Here is a 12,696-nt window from a genome sequence, read left to right as displayed (position 1 = left end):
AGGTAATAAAATGTTTATTTTTTATTGTTCTCTCCAAGTATTGGTGATTGGTTTATGGACAGATATAAGATAAGGAAGCAGGTATATGTACACAATATGATAAGGTAATGAGATATGATTATGCCTACAAGCTCAACCCATTTTATTAGGTTGTGGCTTCAAAACACAAAACCAGCTAATTCATATACACAAATAAACCTTAAAAAGTAAATTCTCATACATTTTATACTCTGCAGCTGGTAAAAAAAAGTAATTGACAACACATTAAATGGACAGTATACACCAATTTTCATATAACTACATCTTATAGACATTACAATAAAGAATAAGATGCGCAGATACTGATATAAAAATCCAGTTTAAAACTGTTTAAAAACTAACTTAGAAGCTCTCAGTTTAGCTCTGTTGAAAAGATAGCTGGAAAGCCCACTGCAAGCGAGAAATAAGACACTCCCCCCCCCCTCTTCTTTTGCATATGAAAAGACCCTTTACACAAAATAGGAGCAAGCTGGAGTAGGTATCCGACGGTATTCTCATAAAACTTTGGGGCTTGGTTATGAGTCTGAAAATCAGAGCAATGCTATAAAAAAAAATTAGCAAAACTATAAAAAAAAAACTAAAAAAAAACTTTATAGGCTATATAAATAGATAATCTACAAAACATTTATGCAAATAAAAAATGAGTGTATTATGTCCCTTTAAGGTAAAAACAATTTTACAGTATACTGTACTACTACTCGCGCACAAACTGATTGCATTTTCTCAAGTGAGCTAAGCCGACATGAAAGTATTAATATTTCACATTCTAATGTTCTTCACATAGAAAAATATGTTCTATTTATTCATAAATACATATTTTTACATATATCTGATTTTTTTGGTACAATATATATCTATACCTTTACACACACACACATATATATATATATATATATATATATATATATAAGTCCAAACTGCAGTGGCATACGTATCAAGAATAACCAAGAGATATGTCTGAAATGGTCACTCATTAACAGGCAATAACTCATTCCGCAACAATTTTTCATATACTCTCTGGGACAGAGTGGTAATGGGCAGTGCTCACATGGTGTTTGGTGGGTAGAGCTGGGGCAGGAGGTTTTGCCCTGGGTAGGGGTTGCTGCAGGGACAGTGGAAAGAACTTCCAACATGTGACAATGCCATAAGATACAGGAAGTTTGATAGGTCTGCAGCAAAAATAAGCCATCATGCCTATGAACAAGTACTATTTAAATAAGTTTAGTTATTTTTTGGAATGCAAATGGTTAAATGAAACGTTTTGTTTTGATTGGGAACCTTATAAGAAGTGTAACAAACCCTGAGTGCTCACTGGCTGATAAGCACAACTCCCACTGCTTTATTGGTTGACAGTGACACACCTCACAAATAATAATATATAGCTTTCTGTCTCAATTCATGAATATCTGATTTATAAAAAAAAAAAAAACTGTAATACATTGTAGCATGCAACAAAGAAAAAAATCATATGGGGGTTACAAAAGTTTTAAATGCCTTACGTGATAAAATACCAGATAGTTGCATTGGTTTGGGGAAGTTAAACTCATACGTAAAGTCCTGTGCAGTAATCATAAAGACGTGCTTGAGTTTACCATATTACATAACATAATCCAGTTATTGTTTGCACATTTACTCTGTTGCTGCCTCTCTAGTATACAAAAGAATCATACATACCAAGTGAGCGCAAATGTAATGTCGATTTCTTTGTATTTAGGAATTGGCAGAATCAAGTGAGAGGTTAAAATCCCAAACCAAAGAGCTAAAAGAGGCCCAGAGCCAGCGAAAACAGGCCATGCAGGAAATGACCGAACTGAATGAGCGTCTGACCGAGCTGCGCACTCATAAGCAAAAGTTTGTGCGGCAACTTCGCGAAAAGGAGGAGGAAACGGAGCTTGCCGTGCATAAAGTAGAAGGCTTACGCCAAGAACTGCGAAAAGCAGAAAGAGCCAAAAAGGAGGTCAGTAGAGTACACCAAAGGTGTAGTGACTCTGTATGGGTCAGGGTACCACAACCTCATGTGTCTATAGAGTCCCTATGGAACACAACCATTACATGGCCCTATCACACATGCATGATTGGTGGGTCATGTGTTTAGTGTGTTGCTTTTCTACTAGTTCTTTATCTGCTAAGGAGAACATGCTACTAGCTCAGTGATGATAAAGGGACAGTGTGCTGCAAATAGCCTCCTGCACCCTTTCTATATCATGCAGCAGGAACAGTAAAAAGGTTATTTTAAAATGAATAGGGTTTCTGGCCAGTTTGAAATGGTTGCCAAGCTCAGCCCACTGATGACATCACGATCTGGGCTGCATATGGCATCCAATCACAAAAGGCTCACTAGTTGGATGCAACAGACTGTCAATACTATTCAGCATAGTGCCTAGATGCAGCCTAGATCATGATGTCATCAGTAAATGGAGCTTGGCAGCCATTTCAAAGTGGCCGGAAATAATATTCATTTCTCTTGTTAAGTGTATCCAGTCCACGGATCATCCATTACTTATGGGATATTAACTCCTCCCCAACAGGAAGTGCAAGAGGATTCACCCAGCAGAGCTGCTATATAGCTCCTCCCCTAACTGCCATTACCAGTCATTCTCTTGCACCCAACGAATAGATAGGATGTGTGAGAGGACTGTGGTGATTATACTTAGTTTCATACCTTCAATCAAAAGTTTGTTATTTTATAATAGCACCGGAGTGTGTTATTCCTTCTCTGGTAGAATTTGAAGAAGAATCTACCTGAGTTTTTCTATGATTTTAGCCGGAGTAGTTAAGATCATATTGCTGTTTCTCGGCCATCTGAGGAGAGGTAAACTTCAGATCAGGGGACAGCGGGCAGATTAATCTGCAAAGAGGTATGTAGCAGCTTATTATTTTCTGACAATGGAATTGATGAGAAAATTCTGCCATACCGATATAATGTAAACTCAGCCTTAAATGCAGTAGCAGCAACTGGTATCAGGCTGTCATGTATGTATATTTTACACTTCAGTATTCTGGGGAATGGCACTTCACTGGAATTATACTGTATGCATAAAACTTTAGCCTAATTTGCAGGGACTAGCAACAGGCTTTTTAATAACACTCAATTTATTAATGTTAAACGTTTTTTGCTGGCATGTAAAATCGTTTAATTTTCTGAGGTACTGGGTGAAAAAATGTTTTGGGCACTATTTTTTTCCACTTGGCAGTCGTTTTATTTAATTTATGACAGTTTACTGATCTCTCTCACTGTTATGTGTGAGGGGGAGGGGCCTTTTTTGGTGCTTTTGCTACGCATCAAAAAATTCAGTCAGAAGTTTATTGTCTTCCCTGCATGATCCGGTTCATCTCTACAGAACTCAGGGGTCTTCAAAACTTGTTTTGAGGGAGGTAATCACTCACAGCAGAGCTGTGAGATTGTAGTTGACTGTGATAAAAAAAAAAGTTTATTTCTGTATTTTTTTTTTTTTTTCTGCTATCAGGTTAGTTATCCTTTGCTAATGGGAGCAATCCTTTGCTAAAATTGTGTTTTTTACAAAGATTTGATGCTATAACTTTTCAGTTTATTAATTTTCAACTGTCATAACTTTTTCTGTGCTTCTTATAGGCACAGTACGTTTTCATATTATAGTAAATTACTTGAAAAGTATTTCCAAGTTGCTAGTTTATTTGCTAGTGTGTTAAACATGTCTGATTCAGAGGAAGATATCTGTGCTATATGTGCTAAAGCCAAAGTGGAGCCCAATATAAATTTATGTACTAACTGTATTGATGCTACTTTAAATAAAAGTCAATCTGTACAAATTGAACATATTTCACCAAACAACGAGGGGAGAGTTATGCCGACTAACTCGCCTCACGTGTCAGTACCTGCATCTCCCGCTCGGGAGGTGCGTGATATTGTAGCGCCGAGTACATCTGGGCGGCCATTACAAATCACATTACAGGATATGGCTACTGTTATGACTGAAGTTTTGGCTAAATTACCAGAACTAAGAGGTAAGCGTGATCACTCTGGGGTGAGAACAGAGTGCGCTGATAATATTAGGGCCATGTCAGACACTGCGTCACAATTTGCAGAACATGAGGACGGAGAGCTTCATTCTGCGGGTGACGGTTCTGATCCAAACAAACTGGATTCAGATATTTCAAATTTTAAATTTAAGCTGGAAAACCTCCGTGTATTACTAGGGGAGGTGTTAGCGGCTCTGAATGATTGTAACACAGTTGCAATACCAGAGAAAATGTGTAGGTTGGATAAATATTTTGCGGTACCGGCGAGTACTGACGTTTTTCCTATACCTAAGAGACTTACTGAAATTGTTACTAAGGAGTGGGATAGACCTGGTGTGCCGTTCTCACCCCCTCCGATATTTAGAAAGATGTTTCCAATAGACGCCACCACACGGGACTTATGGCAAACGGTCCCTAAGGTGGAGGGAGCAGTTTCTACTTTAGCTAAGCGTACCACTATCCCGGTGGAGGATAGCTGTGCCTTTTCAGATCCAATGGATAAAAAGTTAGAGGGTTACCTTAAGAAAATGTTTGTTCAACAAGGTTTTATATTGCAACCTCTTGCATGCATTGCGCCTGTCACGGCTGCAGCAGCATTTTGGTTTGAGTCTCTGGAAGAGACACTTGAATCAGCTCCATTAGATGAGATTACACACAAGCTTAAAGCCCTTAAGTTAGCTAACTCATTTATTTCAGATGCCGTAGTACATTTAACTAAACTTACGGCTAAGAATTCCGGATTCGCCATTCAGGCACGCAGAGCACTGTGGGTAAAATCCTGGTCAGCTGACGTTACTTCTAAATCTAAATTGCTTAATATACCTTTCAAAGGGCAGACCTTATTCGGGCCCGGGTTGAAAGAAATTATCGCTGACATTACAGGAGGTAAAGGCCATGCCCTGCCTCAAGACAGAGCCAAACCTAAGGCTAGACAGTCTAATTTTCGTTCCTTTCGTAATTTCAAAGCAGGAGCAGCATCAACTTCCTCTGCACCAAAACAGGAAGGAGCTGTTGCTCGCTACAGACAAGGCTGGAGACCTAACCAGTCCTGGAACAAGGGCAAGCAGGCCAGGAAACCTGCTGCTGCCCCTAAGACAGCATGAATCGAGGGCCCCCGATCCGGGAACGGATCTAGTGGGGGGCAGACTTTCTCTCTTCGCCCAGGCTTGGGCAAGAGATGTCCAGGATCCCTGGGCGTTAGAGATCATATCTCAGGGATACCTTCTAGACTTCAAATTCTCTCCCCCAAGAGGGAGATTTCATCTGTCAAGGTTGTCAACAAACCAAATAAAGAAAGAGGCGTTTCTACGCTGCGTACAAGATCTTTTATTAATGGGAGTGATCCATCCGGTTCCGCGGTCGGAACAAGGACAAGGGTTTTACTCAAATCTGTTTGTGGTTCCCAAAAAAGAGGGAACTTTCAGGCCAATCTTGGATTTAAAGATCCTAAACAAATTCCTAAGAGTTCCATCGTTCAAAATGGAAACTATTCGGACAATTTTACCCATGATCCAAAAGGGTCAGTACATGACCACAGTGGATTTAAAGGATGCTTACCTTCACATACCGATTTACAAAGATCATTACCGGTATCTAAGGTTTGCCTTTCTAGACAGGCATTACCAGTTTGTAGCTCTTCCATTCGGATTGGCTACGGCTCCGAGAATCTTCACAAAGGTTCTGGGTGCTCTTCTGGCGGTACTAAGACCGCGAGGAATTGCGGTAGCTCCGTACCTAGACGACATTCTGATACAAGCTTCAAGCTTTCAAACTGCCAAGTCTCATACAGAGTTAGTACTGGCATTTCTAAGGTCGCATGGATGGAAGGTGAACGAAAAGAAGAGTTCTCTCTTTCCACTCACAAGAGTTCCCTTCTTGGGGACTCTTATAGATTCTTTAGAAATGAAGATTTACCTGACAGAAGACAGGTTAACAAAGCTTCAAAATGCATGCCGTGTCCTTCATTCCATTCAACACCCGTCAGTAGCTCAATGCATGGAGGTGATCGGCTTAATGGTAGCAGCAATGGACATAGTACCCTTTGCACGTCTACATCTCAGACCGCTGCAATTGTGCATGCTAAGTCAGTGGAATGGGGATTACTCAGACTTGTCCCCTACTCTGAATCTGGATCAAAAGACTAGAAATTCTCTTCTATGGTGGCTTTCTCGGCCACATCTGTCCAGGGGGATGCCATTCAGCAGGCCGGACTGGACAATTGTAACAACAGACGCCAGCCTACTAGGTTGGGGCGCTGTCTGGAATTCTCTGAAGGCTCAGGGACAATGGAATCAGGAGGAGAGTCTCCTACCAATAAACATTCTGGAATTGAGAGCAGTTCTCAATGCCCTTCTGGCTTGGCCCCAGTTAACAACTCGGGGGTTCATCAGGTTTCAGTCGGACAACATCACGACTGTAGCTTACATCAACCATCAGGGAGGGACAAGAAGCTCCCTAGCAATGATGGAAGTATCAAAGATAATTCGCTGGGCAGAGTCTCACTCTTGCCACCTGTCAGCAATCCACATCCCGGGAGTGGAGAACTGGGAGGCGGATTTCTTAAGTCGTCAGACTTTTCATCCGGGGGAGTGGGAACTTCATCCGGAGGTCTTTGCCCAAATACTTCGACGTTGGGGCAAACCAGAGATAGATCTCATGGCGTCTCGACAGAACGCCAAGCTTCCTCGTTACGGGTCCAGATCCAGGGATCCGGGAGCGGTTCTGATAGATGCTTTGACAGCACCTTGGACCTTCGGGATGGCTTATGTGTTTCCACCCTTCCCGATGCTTCCTCGATTGATTGCCAGAATCAAACAGGAGAGAGCATCAGTGATTCTAATAGCGCCTGCATGGCCACGCAGGACTTGGTATGCAGATCTAGTGGACATGTCATCCTGTCCACCTTGGTCGCTACCTCTGAAACAGGACCTTCTGATCCAGGGTCCCTTCAAACATCAAAATCTAATTTCTCTGAAGCTGACTGCTTGGAAATTGAACGCTTGATTTTATCAAAACGTGGTTTTTCTGAGTCAGTTATTGATACCTTAATACAGGCTAGGAAGCCTGTTACCAGAAAGATTTACCATAAGATATGGCGCAAATACTTATATTGGTGCGAATCCAAGAGTTACTCATGGAGTAAGGTTAGGATTCCGAGGATATTGTCTTTTCTACAAGAAGGTTTAGAAAAGGGTTTATCCGCTAGTTCCTTAAAGGGACAGATTTCAGCTCTGTCCATTCTTTTACACAAACGTCTGTCAGAAGTTCCGGACGTTCAAGCTTTTTGTCAGGCTTTAGCTAGGATCAAGCCTGTGTTTAAAACTGTTGCTCCACCATGGAGTTTGAACTTAGTTCTTAATGTTTTACAGGGGGTTCCGTTTGAACCCCTTCATTCCATTGATATCAAGTTGTTATCTTGGAAAGTTCTGTTTTTAATGGCGATTTCCTCGGCTCGAAGAGTCTCTGAGTTATCTGCCTTACATTGTGATTCTCCTTATCTGATTTTTCATTCAGACAAGGTAATTCTGCGTACTAAACCTGGGTTCCTACCTAAGGTGGTCACTAACAGGAATATCAATCAAGAGATTGTGGTTCCATCTTTGTGTCCTAATCCTTCTTCGAAAAAGGAACGTCTGCTACACAATCTAGATGTAGTCCGTGCCCTGAAATTTTATCTACAGGCAACTAAGGATTTTCGACAAACGTCTTCCCTGTTTGTCGTTTATTCTGGTCAGAGGAGAGGTCAAAAAGCTTCGGCTACCTCTCTCTCCTTTTGGCTTCGTAGCATAATACGGTTAGCCTATGAGACTGCTGGACAGCAGCCTCCTGAAAGAATTACAGCACATTCTACTAGAGCTGTGGCTTCCACTTGGGCCTTTAAGAATGAGGCTTCTGTTGAACAGATTTGCAAGGCTGCAACTTGGTCTTCTCTTCATACTTTTTCCAAATTTTACAAATTTGACACTTTTGCTTCTTCGGAGGCTGTTTTTGGGAGAAAGGTTCTTCAGGCAGTGGTTCCTTCCGTATAAAGAGCCTGCCTGTCCCTCCCGTCATCCGTGTACTTTAGCTTTGGTATTGGTATCCCATAAGTAATGGATGATCCGTGGACTGGATACACTTAACAAGATAAAACATAATTTATGCTTACCTGATCAATTTATTTCTCTTGTAGTGTATCCAGTCCACGGCCCGCCCTGTCACTTTAAGGCAGGTAATTTTTCCATTAAACTACAGTCACCACTGTACCCTATGGTTTTCCTTTCTCTGCATGTTTTCGGTCGAATGACTGGTAATGGCAGTTAGGGGAGGAGCTATATAGCAGCTCTGCTGGGTGAATCCTCTTGCACTTCCTGTTGGGGAGGAGTTAATATCCCATAAGTAATGGATGATCCGTGGACTGGATACACTACAAGAGAAATAAATTTATCAGGTAAGCATAAATTATGTTTTTAAAATAACTTTTTACTGTTCCTGCTGGATGATATACAAAGGGTGCAGGAGGCTATTTGCAGCTTAATCTTAGGTATAGACTTTAAGATGAATAAGGTGTAGACTGTCCTTTTAAGTATTAAATAATCAGTATAACCTGCAAAAGTATTTGTTTCAAGATTCACACACACACAGCTGGCTAGTCTAAGAGTAACATTTGTAGAAATAAACTTCTGCCTTTGTAATTAGAACATTTGTATACACAGTTTTATGCAAATACTTTGTGTGCTTAAACCCAGCTGTACCAGGCATCTTACTTAAAGGACCACTCAATGCAGTAGAATGACATCATTAACACGTACATAATAAAAAGACAATGCAATAATGCTTACTCTGAATCACAGACTAGTATACGTATACCCTGTGAGCTTGTACACATGTTCAGTAGGATTGTGTTCCACAGAAAGCGTGAATATAAAAAGAATGTGCAATATTTGATAATGGAAGTAAATTGTAAAGTGTCCCAAAACTGCTGCTTTATCTGAATCATAAAAGTTTATTTTGACTTGAGTGTCCCTTTAAATCTGATCTCAGTCAAAGTTTATTTCTATTTACCTTAATTTGAAAGTCCGCACAGAAACCTCACAAGCTGCAGCCTTTCATTGGCTGTTCAAACACTGTACCCCAAGCCATCCTGGAACACTGAGTTCTTACCTTGTGTAGTGGTTTTGAGTTTTTGTGTTTGTTATTTTGGTGTTTTATATCCCAATTACTAGCAAATACATGGTTTGTTTATTTATTGTTTTAGCTTGAATCTCAGGCCGAAGCTGCAACAGCAGAAGCATCTAAGGACAGAAAACTACGTGAGAGAAGCGAGCAATATGCCAAACAACTGGAGAGCGAATTGGAGGGGCTAAAAGTAAGTACTGGTTAGGTGACCTTCACATCAAGCAGTCGCAGAGAGGTTATTCAGGTCCTGATGATTACTATCAATGCATTTCATACATAATCCCTGATACTATACATATACATATATGTAGCACTGATTGATATGCCAAATATACTGTACCCTATACATACATAAGCACCATACAAAAGCACAATATGCCATACATATGTGTAGCACAGACTGATAAGCCAAGTATACTGTACACTATACATACATAAGCACCATACAAAAGCACAAGATGCCATACATATGTGTAGCACAGACTGATAAGCCAAGTATACTGTACACTATACATACCTAAGCACCATACAAAAGCACAAGATGCCATACATATGTGTAGCACAGACTGATAAGCCAAGTATACTGTACACTATACATACCTAAGCACCATACAAAAGCACAAGATGCCATACATATGTGTAGCACAGACTGATAAGCCAAGTATACTGTACACTATACATACCTAAGCACCATACAAAAGCACAAGATGCCATACATATGTGTAGCACAGACTGATAAGCCAAATATACTGTACCCTATACATACATAAGCACCATACAAAAGCACAAGATGCCATACATATGTGTAGCACAGACTGATAAGCCAAGTATACTGTACACTATACATACCTAAGCACCATACAAAAGCACAAGATGCCATACATATGTGTAGCACAGACTGATAAGCCAAGTATACTGTACACTATACATACCTAGGCACCATACAAAAGCACAAGATGCCATACATATGTGTAGCACAGACTGATAAGCCAAGTATACTGTACACTATACATACCTTAGCACCATACAAAAGCACAAGATGCCATACATATGTGTAGCACAGACTGATAAGCCAAGTATACTGTACACTATACATACCTAAGCACCATACAAAAGCACAAGATGCCATACATATGTGTAGCACAGACTGATAAGCCAAGTATACTGTACACTATACATACCTAAGCACCATACAAAAGCACAAGATGCCATACATATGTGTAGCACAGACTGATAAGCCAAGTATACTGTACACTATACATACCTAAGCACCATACAAAAGCACAAGATGCCATACATATGTGTAGCACAGACTGATATACCAAATATACTATACACTATACATACTTACGCCCCATACAAAAACACAAGATGCCATACATATGCGTAGCACAGACTGATGTACCAAATATACTGTACACTATAAATACATAAAAACCATACAAAAACACAAGATGCCATACATATGCGTAGCACAGACTGATGTACCAAATATACTGTACACTATAAATACATAAAAACCATACAAAAACACAAGAAGCCATACATATGCGTAGCACAGACTGATGTACCAAATATACTATACACTATAAATACATAAAAACCATACAAAAACACAAGATGCTATACATATGCGTAGCACTGACTGATGTACCAAATATACTATTAACTATAAATACATAAAAACCATACAAAAACGCAAGATGCTATACATATGCGTAGCACTGACTGATATGCCAAATATACTATACACTATAAATACATAAAAACCATACAAAAACACAAGATGCTATACATATGCGTAGCACTGACTGATGTACCAAATATACTATTAACTATAAATACATAAAAACCATACAAAAACACAAGATGCCATACATATGCGTAGCACAGACTGATGTACCAAATATACTATACACTATAAATACATAAAAACCATACAAAAACACAAGATGCTATACATATGCGTAGCACTGACTGATGTACCAAATATACTATTAACTATAAATACATAAAAACCATACAAAAACACAAGATGCTATACATATGCGTAGCACTGACTGATATGCCAAATATACTATACACACATAAGCCCCATACAGCTTGATAATTGAAGACCTGTTTTTTACTAAAATGAACCACCTTTTTAAAGGGCAGGCACAACAAGCAAATCTCTCCTATTACGTCACCAAACTGTTTTATTTTTTGCGTCCTCACCAGAAAAGTTTCTGTGGATAGTAGCGTTTTAGTATTTTCTAGGGAAGATATCTACAAACTTAGAGGCCCATTTATCAAGCTCCGAATGGAGCTTGAGGGCCTGTGTTTCTGGCGAGCCTGCAGACTCGCCAGAAACAGCAGTTATAAAGCAGCGGTCTAAAGACCGCTGCTCCGTAACCCTGTCCGCCTGCTCACAATTCAACCCGATCTAGTACAATCGAGTTGATTGACACCCCCCTGCGTGAATCTGCAGGGGGCGGCGTTGCACCAGCAGCTCACAAGAGCTGCTGGTGCAATGCTGAATACGGAGAGCGTATTGCTCTCTGCATTCAGCGAGTTCTGTCGGATCAGGTCCGACAGACCTTTAATAAATAGGCCTCTTAAAGTCTTGTTTCCTTAAAGAGACATGAAACCCCAATAAACATAATTTATGCTTACGAGATAAATTCCTTTCCTTCCGGATAGGGAGAGTCCACGGCTTCATTCCTTACTGTTAGGAAATACAACACCTGGCCACCAGGAGGAGGCAAAGACACCCCAGCCAAAGGCTTAAAGGGACATGAAACCCCAAAAAATTATTTCAAGATTCAGATAGAGAATACAATTTTAAACAACTTTACAATTTACTTCTATTATTTCATTTGCTTCCTTCTCTTGTTATTCTTTGCTGAAAGGTTTATCTAGACAAGCTCAGGAGCAACAGAGAACCTAGGTCCTAGCTGTTGATTGGTGGCTGCATATATATATTGATTGTGATTGGCTCGCCCATATATTCAGTTAGAAACCAGTAGTGCATAGCTGCTCCTTCAACAAATGATATCAAGAGAATGAAACAGATTAGATAATAGAAGTAAATTAGAAAGTTGTTTAAAATTGGATTCTCTATCTGAATCATGAAAGAAATTTTTTGGGTTTCATGTCCCTTTAACTATCCCTCCCACTTCCTCATTACCCCAGTCATTCTGCCAAGGGAACAAGTGAAAGTAGGAGAAACATAAGGGTATAAATGGTGCCAGAAGAATAAAATAAATAATAGGGGACAACCCATGGACAAGAAAAAAACGGATGGGGGGCCGTGGACTCTCCCTATCTGGAAGGAAAGGAATTTATCTGGTAAGCTTAAATTATGTTTTCCTTCCTAAGATAGGGAGAGTCCACGGCTTTATTCCTTACTGTTGGGGAAACTATACCCAAGCTCCAGAGGACACTGAATGAATAACAGGAGGGAACAAAAAGGAAGATGCGGACCCTATTCTGAGGGTACCACAGCCTGCAAAACTTTTT

The 12,696-nt window shown here is 40.1% G+C and overlaps 1 protein-coding gene across 1 annotated transcript in view; it reads left to right on the top strand.

Annotated features, from left to right (window-relative positions):
• The window catches only part of CDC42BPA (CDC42 binding protein kinase alpha), a 643,466-nt gene that overhangs the window by 453,093 nt on the left and 177,677 nt on the right, over positions 1-12,696 (top strand). Inside the window, exons 13-14 of the mRNA XM_053712628.1 lie at positions 1,754-1,996; positions 9,275-9,385. Coding sequence (XP_053568603.1) covers positions 1,754-1,996; positions 9,275-9,385 — 354 coding nt within the window. The remainder of the gene's footprint in view (positions 1-1,753; positions 1,997-9,274; positions 9,386-12,696) is intronic.

The sequence above is a fragment of the Bombina bombina genome, chromosome 4 (assembly GCF_027579735.1).
Source record: "Bombina bombina isolate aBomBom1 chromosome 4, aBomBom1.pri, whole genome shotgun sequence".
Taxonomy (NCBI): domain Eukaryota; kingdom Metazoa; phylum Chordata; class Amphibia; order Anura; family Bombinatoridae; genus Bombina; species Bombina bombina.
Note: the sequence above shows the minus strand (reverse complement) of the source record. Positions and strands in the feature narration are given on the sequence as shown.